General features: G+C 36.4%; 1 protein-coding gene across 1 annotated transcript; it reads right to left on the bottom strand.

The window, feature by feature from the left end:
- Positions 1–15,376: 15,376 nt before the first annotated feature.
- On the bottom strand, positions 15,377–17,831 carry LOC143593303 (uncharacterized). Its single transcript, XM_077072973.1, has 3 exons — positions 16,388–17,831; positions 15,921–16,275; positions 15,377–15,467 (listed from the first exon to the last, which is right to left on the bottom strand). Exons 1-3 carry the CDS (start codon positions 17,829–17,831, stop codon positions 15,377–15,379), a joined length of 1,890 nt encoding a protein of 629 aa, XP_076929088.1.
- Between the last annotated feature and the right edge of the window lie 4,393 nt (positions 17,832–22,224).

Below are 22,224 nucleotides of genomic sequence, written 5' to 3'. Positions count from 1 at the left end.
TTCGCTTATCATTGTATCTTTTTTCGTCATTGTGTTTTTTCGTCATTGTGTCTTTCAACTCATCATTATGTTTTTTTAAATACTAATAACACCGTTGTGTAATAATAATATGTAAAAATAATAAACAACAAATTCTCTAATACATAAAACATAATGATTAATACATGTTACACAATAACTTGAAACGTAAAACACAATGGTGAATACGTATAACACAATGATTTAAAACGTAAGACACAATGGTGAATACGTATAACACAATGACCTAAAACGTAAGACACAATGGTGAATATATATAACACAATGACTTGAAACGTAAAACACAATGGAAACAACATATTACACAATGACTTGAACGTAATATACAATGAACGCAATATTATTTTTCTCAAATTAAATGAATGTGTCATATGTCAATCCGAATAAAAGACAATGAACGTATTACACAATGACTAAAAGTTAATGACGAACAAAACGACACAATGACGTAATCTTTGTTTTAATTTTTGTATTTAATATGAGTACCAATTGAAAAATATAATGATCAAAATCTATAATAATTCATATGAAAACTCAACTAAAAGACACAACGAACAACAAAAAAACACAATTAAATAAAATTATTATTTTTTTTATATAAAAATATGATACTCATATTAAAGATAAAAAACGCTTATTATTTTGGTGAATTTTTTTTAAATGTCGTACGAAAAAGCTATGGACATTTTAAAATAATTGGAAAATTGACATGTATCTTGCATGTGGAGAGAGAAAGTCAACAAATGTGGGTTATTACATTCATGCACTTTCCATCAATTTTTATTTATTAAATTAATCTCAGTCATTCAAATATACGATCAATGGACTAGATTCCTTTTCACCCTTCTCATTTTTGTTGTCCTTTGTATTTTAACTTTACCCTCCATGTGTAATAGATGATTTCATTCCATTGAGCAACCAAATACAACTTTTTTTATTCTCATGTAATGAATCATTTCATTCCCCACATCATTTCTGCATACTAAATACGAGTTTGTGAAATATAACTAAAATAAATTATGTTTTGTAGAATAACTCAACTGTATTACTTTGAATAAATATTATAAAAGATAAAATTAAATTATATAAATATAATGTATATGAATTTTAATTACTATATTTTTTTTCTTTTTTCAGTTTACTAATTTAAATTGAACAATAATGAAAGTTAATTATTATTTGGTGAATTTATTTTCACTTACACTTTTTATTTCAAGACAAATTTTAAAATAAATCACTAAAATAATAATCAACTTTGATTGGACTTTATTTAAATTAAAATCTATACATGAAAATGAAATTGAAGATCTGAGACATCTTTTAATGATGTGTGAAGGAGTAATTTTGTCACAAGGAGAAGATGAGGTCTCATGTGTCACACCCTCAAAATCCACTAACGGAGTTTTACCGTCAGAGGGTGTGAACTAACAGGATCAGAATCATTAGCTATAATCAAACCATAAAAACGTTTAAATGAAAATAAGTGCGGAAGCGTAAAACCATAGAAACAATGTTACGTCACGCAGGACGATTTAAAACCAATGATAACAGTTAAAAGTAAGTTTGCATAGTTAAAAGTTTATCAAGCAATGCATGTTCCTAAACCGCGCGCCCGCCTCGGCTACCTGAGAATAACATACTAAAAGTGTCAACACAAGGTTGGTGAGTTCACAAGTTTAAATAAAAATAAAGTGTTCAGCGTTTGCGTTCAGCGTTGTGCGTTACAGCGTTACAGCGTTTTGCGTTACAGCGTTTTGCGTTACCAGATAGTGTTATGTCAATTATATATCGATAGGTAGCTAGTCTATACAACAAGTATTACTAAGTTTTCGACACCGAAGCTGACTCGTTTATTAAGTGCCTTGTCACCAGGTCATCCAGACCATGGTACGTGTTAGCCAAAATTACACCCGCTCGACCTCCAGTCGAGTTTAGCGTTGGGTGGGGTTTGTCAAACCCAGTAGTACTACTCAACAGTGACTCGCTATTCAAAATATTAACCGGTTCGATGTGTAGGACTTCAAATGTTTCGTTTGCCACTTAGCCTTTACAAGTGATATATAATTTATAACAAAATCTTAAATGCGTTGTGGAGTATGTTATCTCCCCCAAGTGAAAAGCGTTTGAAAACAGTTTAAAGAGGGGAAAGTGAAACTCACTGTTTGCGAAGAAATTCCCAAATTAAATCACCAAGATGCGCGTCACAGAAAAACTCTCTCTAGCGTTCTAAAACAACAAAGAGATTTTTCTAAGTGTCGGAATATTATCGAGTCTCTAGACCCGGCACATAATACCTATGCACATTACATGTTTCGTGTTTTGTTTGTGAATCGTGTGTGACTTTAACAAGTGTTTTTGTGACACATTACATGTGTAAGCAATCATATACGTGTCATGTATTCATAAAGTACATCACTATCAATTATTCCCCGTAAGGGCATTTTGGTCAACAAATAACAATTAACTAGCCATTATTCCCCATGAGGGCAATTTGGTCAAATCATGGCAATCAATTAGCAATTATTCCCCGCAAGGGTATTTTGGTCAAAACAAAACAATTATATAGCAAGTATCATGTTTCATGCATTTTTACACAACTCAGCAGCTAGTTTCACCGAGACAGAAATCCTACTAGAAAGATTGTACTATTTCACCGATCATAGCATCTCAATTAATTTACCAGAAATCATCACAGAAGCACATATGTCTTAGGTTTCCAGAACATATTTAATTATATTTTTATTCCACATAGTTTTCTCACAATCATCAAATCATTACAGCAAACTCATAACAGTCAAATTCATGCGCAACAGAATGTTATTTGCAATTCCCGTTAAACGAAAAATCCAATAAATGCAAGACCACTTGGGTTAAGTTCATAACTCAATAAGTCAACTTCCAGAAGTGGAACCAACCCAATTGGTCTCGTAGTTCATAAGATATAACATTTACAACACAACCTAACAGCAGGTCTAACAGCTCAGCTTTGCACAATGTTTTTGTAAAATCATAAAAGTTAACCTTTACTTGTCCAAAAATTACAAATTTATACTCTATAGAAACTAGACTCAACCTAGTTTACTTTAGTACCAATAACCTCAACCAATTTTCATCTTTACACTTCGTTACAGTCACTTAAACATCAATAACACATTCTGTCTAGAAACTGTTTGTATCCAAACTCAACATATTAACAATCTATGAACTATCATGCATTCATATAACCCTCTAGACTCCATAAACACCATCCATGCACATCAATTACACATTACATACAAGATTAGGGTTTTTTTGTTTGAACTCAAATCAAAGACACAACAATCAACATGTTACAATATCAATTCTACTTATCAATTCATTATCCAATCAACAACAAATCATATTAACTATGCATACATGAAATCGGTCAAGCTAGGGTTTTCAATTAACCCATTAAACATCAAAATCAAGTAACAAGGATGTAAAGGATGATCAATTATACCTTCCTAGCACCTAGTTCTTCAATCAAAAGCTTGAATTGAGGGTTGTATGTGTGTGTATAGTGGACGGCAGCCAAGGGAGCAAGGAGGAAGAGGCCGATCGGAGCTTGTGGGGTTATGATAATAAGTTAGGGTTAAGTTATTAAGGCTATATTTATAAACATACAAGTTACACTCAAGTCCCTCTACTTTCAATTGTTGTTTTTCTAACTTAACTAACTAGTTTACATATTGAGTTAATGTTCATAACCATGTTATCACGTAACACATAAGTCTAACACATAATTATCACATAATTACTGTTTTGACGTTTTTCGTTTATTCATCAATCGTTTGCGTCAACTCGTTTGCGTTTCGGTGCAAATCCCGAAAGACTACACATGTAGTAATTGTTAAGCATCATTTAAACCCTAGTTTAAATGTAATGAAGTGTGCGTTATAGATTTAGTGATCTTAAGTTTGAATTGACGGAGTTGAGTTAACGGAGTTAACCTGAAATTGACGATTGTCACATCATGTTTTTTTGATGACTTTGTTTAATTCTCTGTTAAAGATATCAAAAAAAAAATTCTATCCAATTTGAATGAGATTCCAGTTTCTCTTTTTGACTGGAACAGATTGGTTCCTATGAAGGTTGGTTTTGTGGCTTCGAGGGCGACACTCAATCGTCTCCCAACCTTTGATGCTTTGGCTAAATGTAACATTCCGGTTAGAACGGTTCTTTGCCCGATTTGTGGGGAGGTGGAGGAGTCGGTGAAACACATGCTCGTTTCTTGTGGTATTGCTCAAGCCATGTGGAGTGTGATTGCGCAATGGTGTAAGCTACCATCCATATACTTGTTTAGTTATCCGGATGTGGTGGACCTGCATAAATTCTCGTCTCTTCCGAAGGACCGAGCAAAAATATTACAAGCTATCTGCTTTGTTGCCACTTGGTGTCTTTGGAAGAGGAGGAATAGGCTAGTTCATTCCGGGACCCCGATTCATCTTTCGAACTTCGTGGAGGAGGTAAAAGTGTTGGGTTTTCTTTGGATAAAAAATAGAGGCCGGATAGGGAATCTCTCTTGGGAGGATTGGTGTGCGTTTCGAGTGTAATGGGGTCTTGGGGGTAGTGTGCTAGCTTGCTTGTAATTTTTGATTGGGTGGTGCTTCGTAGTTTGTCGGTTGTACTTTTGTTGCTTCTAGCGCCATGCTTGAAGAGTTAATGAAGTTTTTGTTTATCGAATCTTGTAGAAATTTTTGAAATTTCCAATCAAACATTTTGTGATAATATATAACTAGGATGTGTACCCGCGCTTCGCGGCTATGGCATGTAGTTGTGAGAAGTCGTTACGCTAGATTATTATAGAAGGTTAAAAGTTTTACTTTACTGCACATTGGTAGAGGCATAATAATGTTTTAGTTCAACTTGTTACATGCATATGTTGCAACTGCAGCCTACATGGCTTTGTCTCAAAAAGTGTTTGCTGGTGCATGTCTTTATTTGGACGGCCTTTACTTTTTGTTGACCGAATATTGCCTCCCGAGGCTGTTTTTTCAAAAAGTCATTGGAAGTCCTTTGTGCAGTTTGTTGCTGGGCATGTGGTTGTTCAAAAAGTGTGCTTGGGCCCTTTATATTGTTGTTGCTAGACCTTTGCCTTCTTGATGTGGTGATGTTTATCTGTTCAAAATCATTTTGAAATTAGTGTTTGATGTGCTACTATTTTTAAGGTGGTGATTATAGTATTTACCTGGAGAGTCTGGCTGTGGTCTCTTCATTACCGTTGTTTTTGCAGGTGTTGGTGGATTGAGAATAATTTTTTTTGCTCTGTTTACTGCCATCGATTTATCCTTACTAATAGTCATTTGCAGTTGGCAATGTTGTCCTTGAAGTGCAATGATTTCGTTTGGGATGATTTTCGTGTCTTTGTATCCTCTTTTCATAATCATTTCTTCACATGTTGTCTCCAGCATGTCTGTCATTGCCTCATCAAAGAAGATTCCCTTTGCTGTTGTGTCGTTGTCTTTGATGATGGTGTTTACGTAGCACCTGCATTTGGTAATTGAAAATTAAGGGCAACGGTTTAATTATTGGATTTCATGATTAGTAATTTTTAAGTGTGTGCAACAGTAAATGTTTTATTTTTTTAAGTGTTTTCTTACATGCATTTGACTCCGTAGTCGTCCCAATGGTCTAAGCACACGAACTTAGACTTTTCATGAAGGTGTGCTCTCTGGTTGCAGTTGTTGCAGTTTACATAGGCCCAAGGTTTGTCATGATCAAAGTCTGCTAAAGTAACATTGCATGCTCCTTTGTTTTGCTATTGTGAAAGTGGTTAGTTGACATTCATGATTTTGTTATAGTGATTTCGTATGTATCTTACATTGGTACTGTCTGGGTTCTTTTGCAGCATTTGAGCGAGAGTTATAATTGGTTGTGAGTGGAATGTCGTTGGCTCTTCTCCAATTTCTTTGAACCTGGTAACACATGAGGCGAAATTGGGCATTTGTAAGCTTATCTGTTTTTTTATGTAGTATAATTATTGAATAAAAAGTGCCTACTACATAAAAATAGAATACCAAATGTAACCAACCTGAATTCGATGTTAAAACCCGAAATCTAACATACCCGATAATGTACCTGGTTTAGTCGACATGACTCTTGTTTATATATTTATTATAACTATATATATATATACCTAATACATTTATAAGACCAAATTCCAATGCCTTAGTTAACAAACACACCTTTTTTTTCCCAATTTAGTAAGTTTAATATTCTGTCCAAATTTATAATAATAATAATAATAATAATAATAATAATAATAATAGTAATAGACACTTTAAAAATAGTATTAAGGTTGTGCCTTGTGTTCCTTTTATATTATGGAGAGAATTTTTTTCTGCGTATTGTGGAAACTTGATATAACCGAACGGTGTTTAGCAAGTATACTTGACGGTTTTTTTTGTCAAAACTTGAAACCCGAAGTGTATCTCTGAAACCCGGCTAGTAAGACGGGTTAATAAATGGGTTAGGGAATACCTAAACCCGACCCGTACTGATAGGAACAGAATCGAACAAGAAGAATCGTAAGAGAGGAAAAGCTCAATTCATTATCCAGATGATGATTACAACTGACGCAACTATCTCATATACCGACTCAACAACCTAACCAACTATTTACAAACAAGTCCCTGAACTATGACAACTCTATATACAGTCCCTCTACTATTTGAACACAATTACTATTATACCCCTGCCTATTTTTAACATGTAACAATACTCCCTTCTTTTTAAAAATTCTTGTCCTCAAGAATTAACATCAAACTCTGGAAATCTAGTCACAAACTCAGAAGCAACTACCCAAGTAGCATCATGTAGGGGTAAATCCTTCCACTGAATCAAGAACTTAACCACCGGTCTTTGTCCTTGTCTTGCCAGCTTTCTCTCTAAAATTGCAAACGGCTGTAACCCTGTTGGTTCTGCATTAGGCAACTGTATTTGTTGTGCAGGTGGACCATAAGCCTGTTTTAACAGAGAAACATGAAAGGTAGGGTGTATTTGGGAACCCGCTGGAAGGTCCAATGTATAAGCAGCTGCACCAATCTTCTTTATTATTAAAAATGGCCCATAGTACTTCTGAGACAGTTTAGAGTACTTATGTGTTCGTAATGAAGATTGCACATGTGGCTGCAGCTTTAAGTAGACCCAGTCTCCCACCTTGAAACTTCTTTCACTTCTTTTTAAATCTGCAAACTGCTTCATATGATTTTTTGCTTTTTCCAACGCCTGTTTAAGAGTGGTGATCATTAACTCTCTATTTGAAAACCAAAGCTCCAAATCTTCAACTTGAGTATCACAAGGAATGTGTGGCAAGTGCATTGGAGCTTCAATACCATACAAAGCCTTAAAAGGAGACATACGAATGGCAGAATGCCATGTGGTATTATACTACCATTCAGCAAGAGGCAGCCATTTTGACCAAGAAGCTGGTTCAGACATAGCCATGCACCTAAGGTAGGTCTCTAAACATCTGTTCAAGACCTCTGTTTGTCCATCCGACTGTGGATAGTAAGCAGTTGAAAGGGCCTGATCTATTCCTTGCAATCTCAAAAATTCCTTCCAAAAAAAACTCAAGAACAAAGGATCTCTGTCTGAGACAAGGGTCTGAGGACATCCAAGCAGTTTGAAAACGTTATCCATCATCACTTGGGCCATATTCACTGTCGTGAAAGGATGCTTTAAAGCTATAAAATGGCCATATTTAGTGAAACGGTCAACTACCACCAAAATTACATCTTTACCCCCGGATTTGGGTAAGCCACTTATAAAATCCATTGAAACATCCGTGAAAATGGATTTAGGAGTAGGTAGTGGTTGCAATAGCCCTGGAGTAGCTACTGTTTCATATTTGGCCTTCAAACATACATCACATTTCTTTATTAGGGCTTTAATATCTTTAGAAGCCCCTTTCCAATAGAACATGTCTTTAAATCTCTGAATTGTTGGCTGTACCCCTGAATGACCTCCTAAAGGAGAGGCATGACATAACAACAAAATGTCATTTCTCAAACTTTGATCTTGTCCAATCAGTTGCTGAGCAATAACATCCGTGTCCCAATGTGCTTTAATTCGTTGGAGAAGAAGAGGATCATAAGAAGAGACTGCCATTTGAAATAATGTGACCCCATGTACTCTAGATAAAGCATCAGCAACATTATTGTCTACTCCTTTCTTATAGACAATATCATAATCATAGCCCATTAGCTTGCTTAACCATGTATGCTGTAATGGGGTAGTAATTTTCTGCTCCAATAAATGTTTCAAACTTTTTTGGTCTGTCTTTATAGTAAAATGCTTCATAATAAGATATTGATGCCAATGCTTCACAGCTAGTAAGATGGCTAAGAGTTCTTTCTCATAAACAGACAAGGTGCATTGTCTAGCAGATAAGGCTTTACTTACAAAAGCAATGGGGTGCATATCCTGCATAAGAACTGCTCCAAGACCTTTTGAACTGGCATCAGTTTCTACCACAAATTCTTTTGACCAATCCGGCAATGCTAAAACTGGTGCAGTAGTTAAAGCCAATTTCAATCTGTCAAAAGCCAGCTGGGCTTCATTTGACCATTTGAAAGCATCTTTTTGAAGCAATTGAGTGAGAGGTTTAGCCATGGCTCCATAGGAAGCAATGAACCTCCTGTAGTAACCACTTAGGCCCAAAAACCCTCTTAACTGTTTAATATTTGTAGGAGTAGGCCAATTCTTTATAGACTCTACTTTTGATGGATCAGTAGCCACACCGTCTTTGGAAATAACATGCCCCAAATATTCAATTTGAGACCCACCAAAACTACATTTGGATTCCTTTGCATACAACTGATTATCTCTGAATAGTTGAAGAACTTCTCTTAGATCCTGCACATGTTGCGTCATAGACTTACTATAGACTAGCACATCATCAAAGAATATGAGCACAGATTTCCTTAATAATTTTTGGAACACAGCATTCATAAGACCTTGAAAGGTTGCTGGAGCATTTGTTAACCCAAAAGGAAGAACCAGAAATTCAAACAGACCCTGGTGCGTTCTGAATGCAGTTTTATGGATGTCACCTTCATGCATTCTAATTTGATGATATCCGGATCTGAGATCCCGCTTTGAAAATACTACTGCTCCTCCCAATTCTTCCAACAATTCCTCAATGAGAGGAATAGGAAATCTGTTTTTTATAGTTTGGTCATTCAACCTTCTATAATCTACACAAAGTCTCCAGGTTCCATCTTTTTTTTTACTAAAACTACCGGAGAAGCAAAAGAGCTGACACTGTGCCTTATAACACCCATATCTAACATCTCTTGCACCATTTATGCTCTCTGACTAATGTTGACCTTCTCATCTATCAACTGGATTATGTGGTTACAACTCCTGTCAGGAGACAAGGTCTTTGGAGTTTGGAAAACATCCTTGAACTCATGTAACAAGGCCTTCATGTCATCATTAGGTTGACAGCCAAGTATTGATGATTGATGTTGGAAGGACCCATTTTCCAGTTGCATACTATATAATTGCACTTGTACCATAGGGTTATCCTTCTCCAATATATTTGTTAACCTCTCCACTGAACACAAGGATACCTCATTACTATTAGATCCCTTTAACATGATTACCTTTGAATCCACCCTAAATTGCATGGTTAATGCCTTAAAGTTCCAGACTATATCATCAAGGGATTGTAGCCATTGAACCCCAAGAACTATATCATAATTGTCTAGTGGTAGGAGTAAAACATCTGTTTTAAACCACACCCCTTGCATAAGCCACTGAAAGTCTTTACATAATTGGCTGCAATCTAAATTCTTCCCATTTGCCACTCTTACCTTCATGATTGGCACTCCTTTTGTAAAGCATTGCAGTTTGGATGCAAGCTTAGAATCAAGGAAATTATGAGTGGAGCCCGAGTCAATCAAAATTTGGATTTGCCTAGTACCAATAGTCCCCACAATTCTCATAGTTGAAAAAGAATTAACTCCCATTATTGCATGAATCGAAATTTGAGGATCTAAATTCATAGCTTGTAATTCTCCAGAAGTATCCCCATCTTCATCTTCCATATCATCATCTCCATGGATTTCTAACACATATAAGTGTTTGAACTTACACTTATGTGTTGGTGTGTATTTTTCATCACACCAAAAACACTCATTTCTGGCCCTTTTTCTTCAGCCACTTTTGCAGGTACCTTTTTTACATTTTTAAGCATCTTATTGGCAGGGGGTGTAGTTAACAGTGCTAATGTATTGACAGGGTTTCCCCCTACTACCTTGGCACTATTACTATTAATGTGATTGCTTACATTAACAGAACTGGCCTTATTTTCTTTATTCCCAAATAGTGTTGCATAGACTACACTCTGCTGCTTAGCCATAGTTATAGCATCTCTCATGGATCTTGGCCTAAAAATTTTGACTAAACAACGAATTTCCGGTTTTAATCCCCCCACAAACAAACTAGCAGCATATTCATCTGTTAGTTTGACTCTGTTAAGTAATGAATCAAACTCTTTAGTGTAATCTTGTAACGAACCTGTTTGATGGAGATTCTTCAACTCTTCCATAGGATCTTGTGAAAGTCTCTCTGAAAACCGATTTATAATGGATCTTGAGTACTCATCCCAGGTAATGTCTTCAATTTCTCGATCTTGACTATCAAAATAACCTTGATGCCAATCTAAGGCTGCACCTTCCAAATTGATAACTGCGTAATGTACTTTCGCAATTTCAGGAGTCTTGTCTACTGCAAAGTAATGGTTGCAACGTATAACCCAACCTTCCACTTCATTACCATCGAATTTTGGAAAATCTACCTTCCCGGGCCGTATCAGCCGATCGTGATGACCCCCACCTCGATCATGGCTCATCTTGTTGTTAATTTCTGTCATTTGAGTCACCAATGTTGTCATACTGATCTGTAACAACCGAATAGCCTCTGAATTCTGGTCTAAAATCGCTTGCTGAAACTCAATCAAGCTAGCATTACCTTGCGCTAACTTCTCTAACCTTTCCATTTCTTGTTGCCTGGTTGCCATCAATGATTATCAAAATTGGTTGAAGATTTATCACGAAGATTGGAACTGGAACAATCAGTTCCAATGAATTGAAATGAAACCGAAGGAAAATTGCTCGAGCAATCGAAGCAATTCAAACGAAATTGAAGGAATGAACGAATTAGGGTTTGCAATTCGAGCGTGTCCAAGGATTGAACAGCTTTGATACCAATGATAGGAATAGAATCGAACAACAAGAATCGTAAGAGAGGAAAAGCTCAATTCATTATCCAGATGATGATTACAACTACAACTGACGCAACTATCTCATATACCGACTCAACAACCTAACCAACTATTTACAAACAAGTCCCTGAACTATGACAACTCTATATACAGTCCCTCTACTATTTGAACACAATTACTATTATACCCCTGCCTATTTTTAACATGTAACACGTACCCTCCCTTTGCCATCCCTAGTGATATAGTAGATGTGCTATAGAATACCTGCTGATGTAATGTTGCAGATTTGGTATTGGAGGATTTATGGAGACTGCAGTTGCTGATGTTGACTCCAGTTGTAGCTCACCTGCGTAAAGTGTTTCGTTAGTTATGTATGAAATTTGTGTAGTTAGTGTTGTGTTGTAGTTCAATTGATGGTTACGAATGAATGTGACAATTGTTGATGACACAGCTAGTATCTTGCCAACTGCGGTTTGGTCGGTGATCAAGTTTCTTTTGTCTTCCCAGAATGTTATTTCGATGTTGTTTTTGCTGCAATAATATACATGTTATGTATGTTAGTTTCGTTGATGAGATTGCTAGAATTGTAACTTTTTTACTTTATATAATTGTAGTGAGTGTTAATTAAAAGTTACAGGTTGTATAACTGGCCTTGTGTCGAGTATCGTCACTTTCCGCAGACGTTTGTTCTTTCTTGGTATTTCGTTACCTATGTGCTCAATGCGGCTGATGTAATCTGTGTTTGTTTTTCATGAGCGTTATTGCTGATGTGTAGGTCAAATGGCATATTAGTAGGATATAGTTTATAATACCTGTTAATGGTTTAATCTCCGTGCTTGGTGTTGGGTTTTTTGGATCATGGATTCTTTCAGTTAACGATGTGTATGGTGCGACGTTGTAGTAAAAGGTTGGGATGGTAGTGTCATTTATCGGGGTGAAGGTTGCCTTGAGGCCAAATTTGATCGATGCTTCGTGTGGGACAACTCTCATTTGTCTCCTTGCTTCAGTTGGAATGTATTTGGACAACATTGAACTTTTATGAGCCGATCGAAGTGACCCTGGTGCTCTGAGTTTGTAACGGCTTCAATAGCATCTCCCTGAAAGTTGTTAATATGTGTTAATGTGTTGGTGAATGTTTTAATAATTAAGGATTCAGTGATTCGTTACAGTACATGGGCGTCTACAAAGATGTAGTTGAGTTCTTCTTTCATGTTGTGCCAAATCCACTTTTTTAAAACTCGGATGTGTATTTCCTTACATGGTGAGTTGACTGCAATTTCACTGATTTGGCCTACTACCGATGATGACCTGTAATATAAATAAAACAGTTTGTATAAGAAAGGTTTTTTATACATCTTATGTGACAAACAACCTAATAGTATAAAGTAGAAAAATTGCGATTGGTATGGTCATACTGTTGGTAGTGCTATTGATAAGCTATCTTTTCTAACGTCACCCGATGTTCTTTTCACTAAGTCTGTGTTTTCTATTGGTTGAAAAGTGGTTGTGTGCAGTAAAGAAGCGAAGTATCATATTTACATGTGTAGTTCCTATACAGTTATTGTAAGTTAGTTTCATGTATGTGTAGTAGGAGTTTTTTTAATTTTTTTCATTATACTAATGTAATATAATAAAAGTATATACACTCTTAGGACGTAAAGTGTTATGTATGGTTATTGGGAGTTAATCTCTCTTATGAAATCTTTGTAAACAACGTTCTTAGTTTCGTTGTCTTTATTTTGGTCGCTAGGTGCTATCAGAAGTTTCAGCGCTGAAGGGTTAGTGGATCTTGATAATGCAACATACAGTTGTCAGTGACTGAAAACCGGTTGTGGCAGGTAGACTCCTATTTTGTTTAGGGATTGCCCCTGGCTTTTGTTTATTGTCATTGCGTAACAAATCTTTAAAGGGAACTGTTTTCTTTTAAGTGAAAATGGTAGTTCTTGATCAGTATGTGTAAGATTTATGCGTGGTATGTATACACGATGGCCAATTGATGTTCCTGTCATTATCTGTACCTCAACGATTGCTGGTAAAAGTTGTGTTACTATAAGTCTAGTACCGTTACATAGACCTTGGGTTGGATTAAGGTTGCGCAGTAATATTACGGGAGTGTTGACCTTTAGCTCTGATTTATGTGGTGGCATACCCTTAAAGTTGAGCATATTCAAGTATTCAACTGGATAAATCAAATCTATGTCTTCGTTATTTCCGGTTTGAGGTATTATGGTATCTTTACTATGATAAGTAACTGATGTTCCGGGCGCCATGTTAAGCACCCGTGTGTTTATTTCATCAGTTGTTTCATTCTTAGGACATATAATTGCCTTTGTAGACAGCGTAGAGGTTGATGGATTGTGAAGTGTATCGTCGTCGTATATGAATTTTATTAGGTCAGTGAGTGCGGTTTCATGGAAAGGTATGATGCACTGAGGTGGAATCTGTATATTTCTGGTGTCTTGCGGATCATGAAGGTCAGGTGTGCCGATCAAGCCGTCTCCAATTGCATGCAACCAAGATGAGAACGCGGAGATTTCAGTCTTTTCCTGTTCGCTTAAGCCTGGTCTTTGCAAACGCATGTTGACACTGAGTTTAAAGATCTTGAATTTGTTCCATAGGTATGATCTTGCCAATGATGAAGACAGAATGGTTTGCTTAGAGGCTCTTTGTATTATCGGCAACGTTTGTCTAAAGTCTCCACCTAAGACTATAGACTTGCCACCGAAAACGCTACCAACATTGTTAAGAAGATCTCTAAGGCTTCTGTCTAGTGCTTCAAATCATTTGCGATTGTTCATGGGCGCTTCATCCCAAATTATTAATGTTGTCTCAGTTAGTAGCTGACCTAGCTGGGTGTTTTCCTTTATGTCGCATGTTGTGTCATCGCTAAGGTCTAATGGAATTCTAAATCTGGAATGAGCAGTTCTTCCTGCTGGTAGTAAGAGTGATGCTATTCCAGATGCAGCCACTGCCAAAACAATTTTACCTTGAGATCGAAGTCCAGATGCGATTGTTGACCACAAGAAAGTCTTTCCGGTGCCTCCATGACCATATACAAAAGCCAAAACCTGCTCGTTTAAGGCCAAATTGGTCATCACGTGTTCGTATATCTCACGTTGTTGTGCAATTAAACGTCCTTTAGACTTACTGTGTTTTGCTGCTAGTACCTGTCTGTCATAGTTTTTTTCTTCCATGATCAATCTGTTCCTTAAAAGAGCAAGATATTGTTCGTTAGGCATCGGCAAGCCATACTGAGATAAAGTCGATGGTGTAGGAGCCGCGCAAAGCAATAATTCAATCTCGTAAAGTATTTGCTGCTTTAAGTCTTCTGAGTTGGTAATTCCATGTTTAAGACGAATATCGTCAGCCATTTTTTCCCACTGTTCATTCCACATATCCAGAGGCTTCGATACACTGCAGTATAGTAACATGTGTGCGAAGAGGGTTCTTAGTTCTGATGCAGTTCCCCATGCAGCTGCTTCGTTAAATGCATTAGACCATTCTCGATCATCTCCAAGTAACCCAAGTCGGTCGCATGCATCACGGTATGTACTACAGACATGGCCTCCTACCGTACGAATATCCTTGAATGTTCAACAACCTCGTTGGTGAGTTAGAAGCATTCGTAAGTAAAATCTTTCACCACATGATAGATGTACATACGTAAGTCGGCCTATTGCTGGTTTTGTGTTAAAAGACCTACGTATCCAGCATTTCCCAGATGTATCCCACCTATAGTCAGAGACATAGTCTATGTAACGCAATTCTAAACCTCTATCATCGTGACGGTTGTTATGAAGCCAGCCTGTGAGTGTAGTGTGTCCCACAGTAGGATTGGAAAGTACATTGGCTAGGTTGTCACTGTCCCTGAAGGTAATAGTCTGTATATGTTCTTGGTGAACAGATAGAACTTGTACAGTGGGAACTTGTACAGTGGGATTTCTGCAGTGTATTGGGAAATTAAAGATTCTCCAACACGCTTCATGAGGACAAATAAAGCGACTGTCTACAAAGTTTTGTATCTCGTCTATGTGACAATCGTTTGTGGTCGAGGTATTGTCGGAATTCAAGGGACCTTTGGAGATTCTATAACGTATGCGGTCGGTTCCTTTTGAGATGTACTTGAATAAGTACTTTATCAGCATACTCCAACCGCAGTACTCGACATTTATGTGAGCTTGATAATCATCATCATCATCATCATCGTACTCAGTATATCCCACCAATAGCAATGCTATGGTAGGGTCTGAGGAGGGTAAGATGTAGACAGCCTTACCTCTATCCCATAGGGATAGAGAGGCTGCTTCCGGTGAGACCCCCGGCTCGATAGTAGTTTTGCATCAAGCCTTGGACATAAGGCACATAGCACTCAATCATCGGGACACCGGCTGATTGGTGCATGTGCCCTTGTCTTTCAGCTATCAACGCCACCACATGATGCCTGATTAACCTTCCGCCACTTTTAACGTTATTTTCACGAGATTAGTAAAATAACGTCAAAATTAGTGCAATTTTACTTTTGCCCACCCGAGGGTTCACACATATATACATTATATGCGCGCACCGCAAGCAGGGCGTTATGTGAGCTTGATAATGCAAACACAAAAGCCGGTTGTAAGGAATAACATACCGATTGTCCAATGAAATATTGTTTCGTGTTACTGTACTGCCTGCATCACGCCTCTTGTATTGTGCATATCCATTCTTATCAAATGATGTCATAAGCTGGAAATGCTTAGGGAAATTCTTAGAGCATGATTCTTTTTTCATGCATGGCGATGATGGTCTTGCAATACCATATGGGCCATGCATCATTAGATCTGAAATGACCTTATGCAGCCGAGGATCAGACACGGGATCAGGTATTTCAGCTGTGATGTACTTGTCAATGTCCTCAGCATTGACTATTTTGTGAGAAGCGGCAACCCATATCAATAGGTGACAATGAGGTAGACCTCGCTTTTGGTACTCAATAGTGTACAAATCTGTGTAACAGGAAACAAATATATACACTTAGTAACCATGATACGTAAGACGAAGTATACCGTATATTGCAATGGATATAACATGCTGTGACCTCTCCAAACGGTTTGTTACTTTTCAAAAAGCTGATAAGTGAGGAAACCTTTATCTGGAAAACTCGTGCAATTATGTCCGGACGGACATGTGGCTTGAGTGAAGGGTACTGAGACATGTATCTTTCAATTTCCGGCCACTTCACATTACATGTAAAGGTAATAAAGTATTGCGGGTTACCATGCAATCTACAGATTGCAAGAGCATCTTGGTAATGCTTATACATGTATCGAGGACCACCTGTAAAAGACGAAGGTAATATCGTTCTCTTGCCAATGTCACGGCCTTCCGTATCACCTCGTGTAACAGCGTCTTCCACACCTTGATATAACTCTATTCTGAAGGTGTTCTGGTTAAATCGTATATAATCAAGTCTACTTTGTTCAACAGAAATGTACGCGTCAACAAATATTGCTGAGAAAGACGGCCACCACGAAGTACTAAGGTGTACATTCTGGCGATCCTGAAGCTGATAACTATAAAACATGTTCATAGTTAATTTTCTGTTCTTAGTCATCACATCCATATTACACAACATCTTAGGTGACCAACCACTTTTGCCATGGACAAACAATAGAGGATACCGAAGTGGCATATAAAGTGAGTGTAACTTGCTTATACGTTTAGGATCATCGCCTTTAGAACGAATGACAATGTCAAAACCGTCGGACATTGGCTCATTATCAGTCACAATAGCCCCAATAGAGTTGTTAGATGGCGTGTCATAGCACGGGGTGTTGTGACAGTCATATAAACGTATGTAGAAGTCAGTAGCTTCACCGGACTGCATAAGATCCCTGACAGTATGGAAAAGTTTGATCAGCTCGTTTGATTGTTCGAGCTCTTTTAAAAGAATTGAGACAATCTCTGGACTAAGTGGTGAGTGATTACTACCAGTAAAGGCATGCAATCTGTTTGAAACCTTGTTTTCGGTATCATAAACATACATTTGCAAAAAGCGAGGCCTTTCGTTCGCAGGCGGGCATAAAGAACCGATCCAGTGATGAACCTGCCCTTCAATCTTAAAAACGTACGGGCCTGAACCATGGTTGACAGAGTCATCGATCTTTGCACCAAAAGATGTCATCGAGAACATAGCGTTGTAGACACGTATATTTGCGAGTAAATCAGGCTGTGAAAAAAGTTGAACGATTGTAGGACTATACGTCCATACAAAGGGCAACTTAACAATACCACCTTTGCAACATTGTGTATATCTAGGATAACGATTGATAGAAGCCGAAACACAACGTTCCTCAAACCAAAAAAATGCATTGCAGCACTCGCATACACAACCGCAGTCTCCGCTGTCCTTGTAAAGAGACGTGTCAGAGGTAGAGGCATGATAGTAAGCAGAACGACGGGTGGAGAACGTGTCGGTGAAATGGTCATTGCTGTTAGATGCAGACGCTTCTGACGTTAACGAATAGTCTAGTCGTCTTCGACGTCTCCACGACGTAGACATTTCGTTAGCAGGTATGAGACGTTAAAGACAAGGAAGTCGATAGGTAAGGGTCCAAAATAGTATAGAAACCGAGTAAACGGCCAGCACAAAGTATAAAAATAGGCTAGTCAAACATGTAAATTAACCTAAGAGGGAAACATCAGTAAACAGGGAACAACAAGTGCAAAGGTTATCTAGTATGCAAACACATGTAACACACCAATAAAGACTAAAGCAGGAACGAAAGAGTTGTACATAACATTTACCTCGACGAAGACGAACTCATGATGCAGTCAGCTTTCCAACACGCCAATCAACTGCACATTTTGATGAATCCATTCCAAGACATAAAAGAAAAACTCTAAATAGAGACAAAAAGAATTCTAATTTGCTTGTTCCTGAAAAAATTTTATCGTCTAGACGTCGTAGAGAATTGAGAATTCTAATTTCTTTCAATTTAAAGAATCAAAATAATGTGCATAGAAATCAATTATTTTGCAAGGAGAACAAGATAAAAAACTGGAGTCAATTTTTGGATGAAAGTGAAAATTTTGACATAAAAAAAAATGAATTAATTAAATTAAAGTTCTTTTTTTTGGCCTAATTATCGATTAGAGGATTTAGCTTGTATGAATCGCTATTGGTTTGACATTAAAAATAAAGACGCAATAAAAAAAACAAATTCTTTCTTTATATTATTCATCGTTCAGATTTAAAAATGGCACATAGTTAGTCCATTTCAATCTGTTGTACAAATTGCAGCAAATTGCCATAAACTTTCAATAGTTGACTACACAAAGAGTATGCACATGTTAGACCTAAAGCCTGATTGAATACTCAGGTTTTAGGAGGAAAGAAAAATCATCAATATTAAATACCTCCATCTAACATCGAACATTAGACGGAGTGAGATAAATCTAATAATATGGTTGGTGCATTATTTTTTTTATTAGTATTTCAGCAACTAACGATTTCTTTTGTAATTTACACCATGTTAATATAACTTACTGTCAAAATATCAAATACGTTTTCTGTTTCAAAAAGAATTTCAATTAGAACAACGTGGTCTAACATAGGAGAAAAATGTTATCAGGTTAGGCTTGGGCTTAAGTTACAGAAATTAAACTAAATTGTACAACTGATGTTTGTCTTTTTATTATTGTTATTCTATAGATAACATAATATATACAGTATAAAAGTTACAATTAAGTATTATGCAATAATCCTACTGGTAAGCATGTAGTATCAGCAATACAACTTTTTTAACTTATAAGCTAAAAGAAGTCATTAGTTAACTAAACACCTAAAAGACACAAACATAATGGAGCACCTACTTTAAGGAATGCAGCCACATGACAATAATTTGTAACTTGGTTAACTCAATTACACGTGAAAGAAAATTTTGTTATCTATCTAGTTCCAATCAAACTTCAGATGTCATCATATTAAATGTTTAGCATGCAAATGTTTGGGGCAAAAAGATGGCAACACATATCAGTTGCTGATTCAGTTATTAAAGTAAAGTTGTTGTTTGGTAACTAAATAAAAAAGGATCTGTTTTATTGCAGGGGCAGATTTGTAAATAAAAATTTTTTTTTTGGATGCCATGGCTTACAAACAGGTCAATAAACTGCAGAAGTAGATTTGTAATTGAAAATTGAAAATTTTAAATTTTGATGACATGTAATACAATTATACGGGTCAGTAGTCTGCATGAGCAGATTTGAAATTAAAAAAGATAACCAAACGGGCCATTAATGTGCAGGGGCAGACTTGTAAATAAGAAGTTTATTTTTTGATGCTATGGCTTACAAACAGGTCAACAATCTGCAGGAGCAAATTTGTACAGAAAAATTTAAAATTTCAATGCCATGTAATACAATTATACAATCGTCAATAACCTGCATGTGCAGATTTGACTTAAAAAGATTAACTTTTGTGGGTACAGATTGCAAGATTTGATACGTACTAAACGATAATAACAAAATGATCTCTTTCATGCTTTTCTATACGATTTGGTATCGTTGGTACCGAATCGGTACCAAAGTGTTGATTTTTGCTACGTGTACTGGTACTATGAATTCGCGATTTTCGGGACCGGGACGGTTGGTACCGGTACGGTCCCTATCTCATCCTTACTTTTTATACTTGTTATTTTTTTTCTCAAACATTAGTATTATCGCTCTACATTACAATGAATATGGTATGTTTTATTGGAAAAAAATGTCATTTCATAATGGTCTCTATTATATCTAAAATTATATCTAAAATGGAAAGAAAAACACACAAATTGCAACACCTGTGCAAGAAATTGCAACCCAGTTGACCACGTAGTCTAGGAAACGCAGCAAGAGAGCAACAAATTGCAACCAAATTAAGTCGATTAAGTAACAAAGGGAACAAATAAGGTTAGAAAACTCACCGAAGAACAAATCAAAAGCCCAAAACACATGCAATTGAACCTGTAAAAACCAAATTAGCAACAAAGAAACCCACATGTAATTGACCAGGGATTGAGTTAGAGCTTACCTTTGCAAAATCACATGGAAACCTACAAAGAAACCCACATGTAATTGATGATAAAATTAGATAAAATAAAGCCACTGAGATTAGCAACAAAGATGAGATGAGGAAGAGGCACGTGTGCCACCAGGTAGCAATTGAAATGCGCTTGAAATAGTTGTAAAGCATGCTTAAGAAAGGCTATCAGTAGAACACTGTGTGTGACTTCTACTTTCAAATTAATAATGATATAATTATTTGTTACTATTCCCCAAATGGTTTAGACATATACAAATTGTGTTAAGGACTGTTTGAGAGTCTTTTAAAAATGTTATTAGCCCATTTAATATATTTTTTTTCTATAATTTATCTAAAAACACAATTTTATAAATTTGTCTATCATTTTTCAAAAATCTGTCACACTCTATTACCTATTCATATCCATAAATTTCTATTTTATTATTTTTTCTCTTTTATCAAATTATATAGTATATAATGATTGGGATATAGTTAATATATTATATGGTATGGATCAAAAGTGAGTTCATATATTTAGATTTTTTACTTTAGTTATCATAGAACTCATCCATATAATAAGAAATGGGTTGGAGAGGTGATTTTGATGATTTTCTCAAAATTTGCCATAAATTATATAAGTTTAAAAACTTTAGAGAATTGGCTGGGAATGCTCTAATGGTAGCCTCTTAATGGCAATTAAACGGATAAGATGTAACCTTAAGTCTGAATGGTTGGTTAACTCTTAACCATTCAGACTTATGGACGGTAATGAATCATTAGAAGGTAATCTCTTAATGATCATTAAGAGACTGCCAAACAACCCCTTAGGCTAAGCATACTCTCATCCTCTACTTGTCATGTCCCCTTCCTTTAAGTTTAAATTCTTTTAACAATTTTATCTAACATATTACTCCTTTTTCTAATTTTATATTTTCCGTTTAAAATATTAACTAGAATTTAGGAACCCGCGCTTCGCGACGGGGCCTATAAATCGAACAAAAAACGTAAGTAAAAAACACTAAAGCATAAACTCGTTGCAAGTCGATGCGAAGTCAGTCAGTATCAAGTTACGGCATCGAAACTAAACAAAAGAAATATACCCGTCAGTGCCAAAATACAACAAATTATCATATGTAGGACCAAAAAGACTGGCATGTTTTTTTTGAACGACCAACAAATATAGAATGCTTAGGTACTTCGTACGGGGTGACCCAATGGCTAAAGGTCACCGCTAGCTAGCCCAACCCAGTCGTACGGAGCCCTTAAGCGCCTCCAAGTTATCTCCAGTTCTGGAGAAAATCCACCTGCCCGAAAGCCCACTGGTGGTAAAATCCGGATGCCCTCAGGATCGAACTGGATCTCAGTCTTTGTTCATTGAGCCACCCATGCCCCCCAAAGTGCTGTAAGTGAGAATTGAACTTGAATCTCCATTGAGAAACCCAAAAGGACCGACATGTTACAACTCCGAATCAACACAAATTCGGTTCGTATCAGTGGTACCAACACAAATTCATAAACATAAATTAGTAATCTAAAAAAATATTTTAAAGGCGAGCTAGATATCAAATGTTGAAACGCGGATATAAAACCATGCGAGATGATATATTTTTAAATCATGAAAAAAGTTTCGGTCATTGTAAAATATGTAGCTAAGTTTAAGAAAATCGTTTACCAACAAATAAAATATGTTAAGCCGACATTTGCCCATGTTTAGCGTTTGAAAATATAATTTGTTAAATATTTTAATGGTTGGCAAAAAAATTATAATAAAAGAAATAAAAACTATTATTTTTATTTATGGATTTATAATTAGTGAATTAGTAGTTATAAAAAGGGAATATCTCATAGAATAGTAACCGACTTTCAATAGTGTTCCAATTAGACCACTCATGCA

The sequence above is a fragment of the Bidens hawaiensis genome, unplaced genomic scaffold, assembly GCF_021521415.1.
Source record: "Bidens hawaiensis isolate Kalapana, Puna unplaced genomic scaffold, B.hawaiensis_p1.1 tig00041900_1, whole genome shotgun sequence".
Lineage (NCBI taxonomy): Eukaryota > Viridiplantae > Streptophyta > Magnoliopsida > Asterales > Asteraceae > Bidens > Bidens hawaiensis.
Note: the sequence above shows the minus strand (reverse complement) of the source record. Positions and strands in the feature narration are given on the sequence as shown.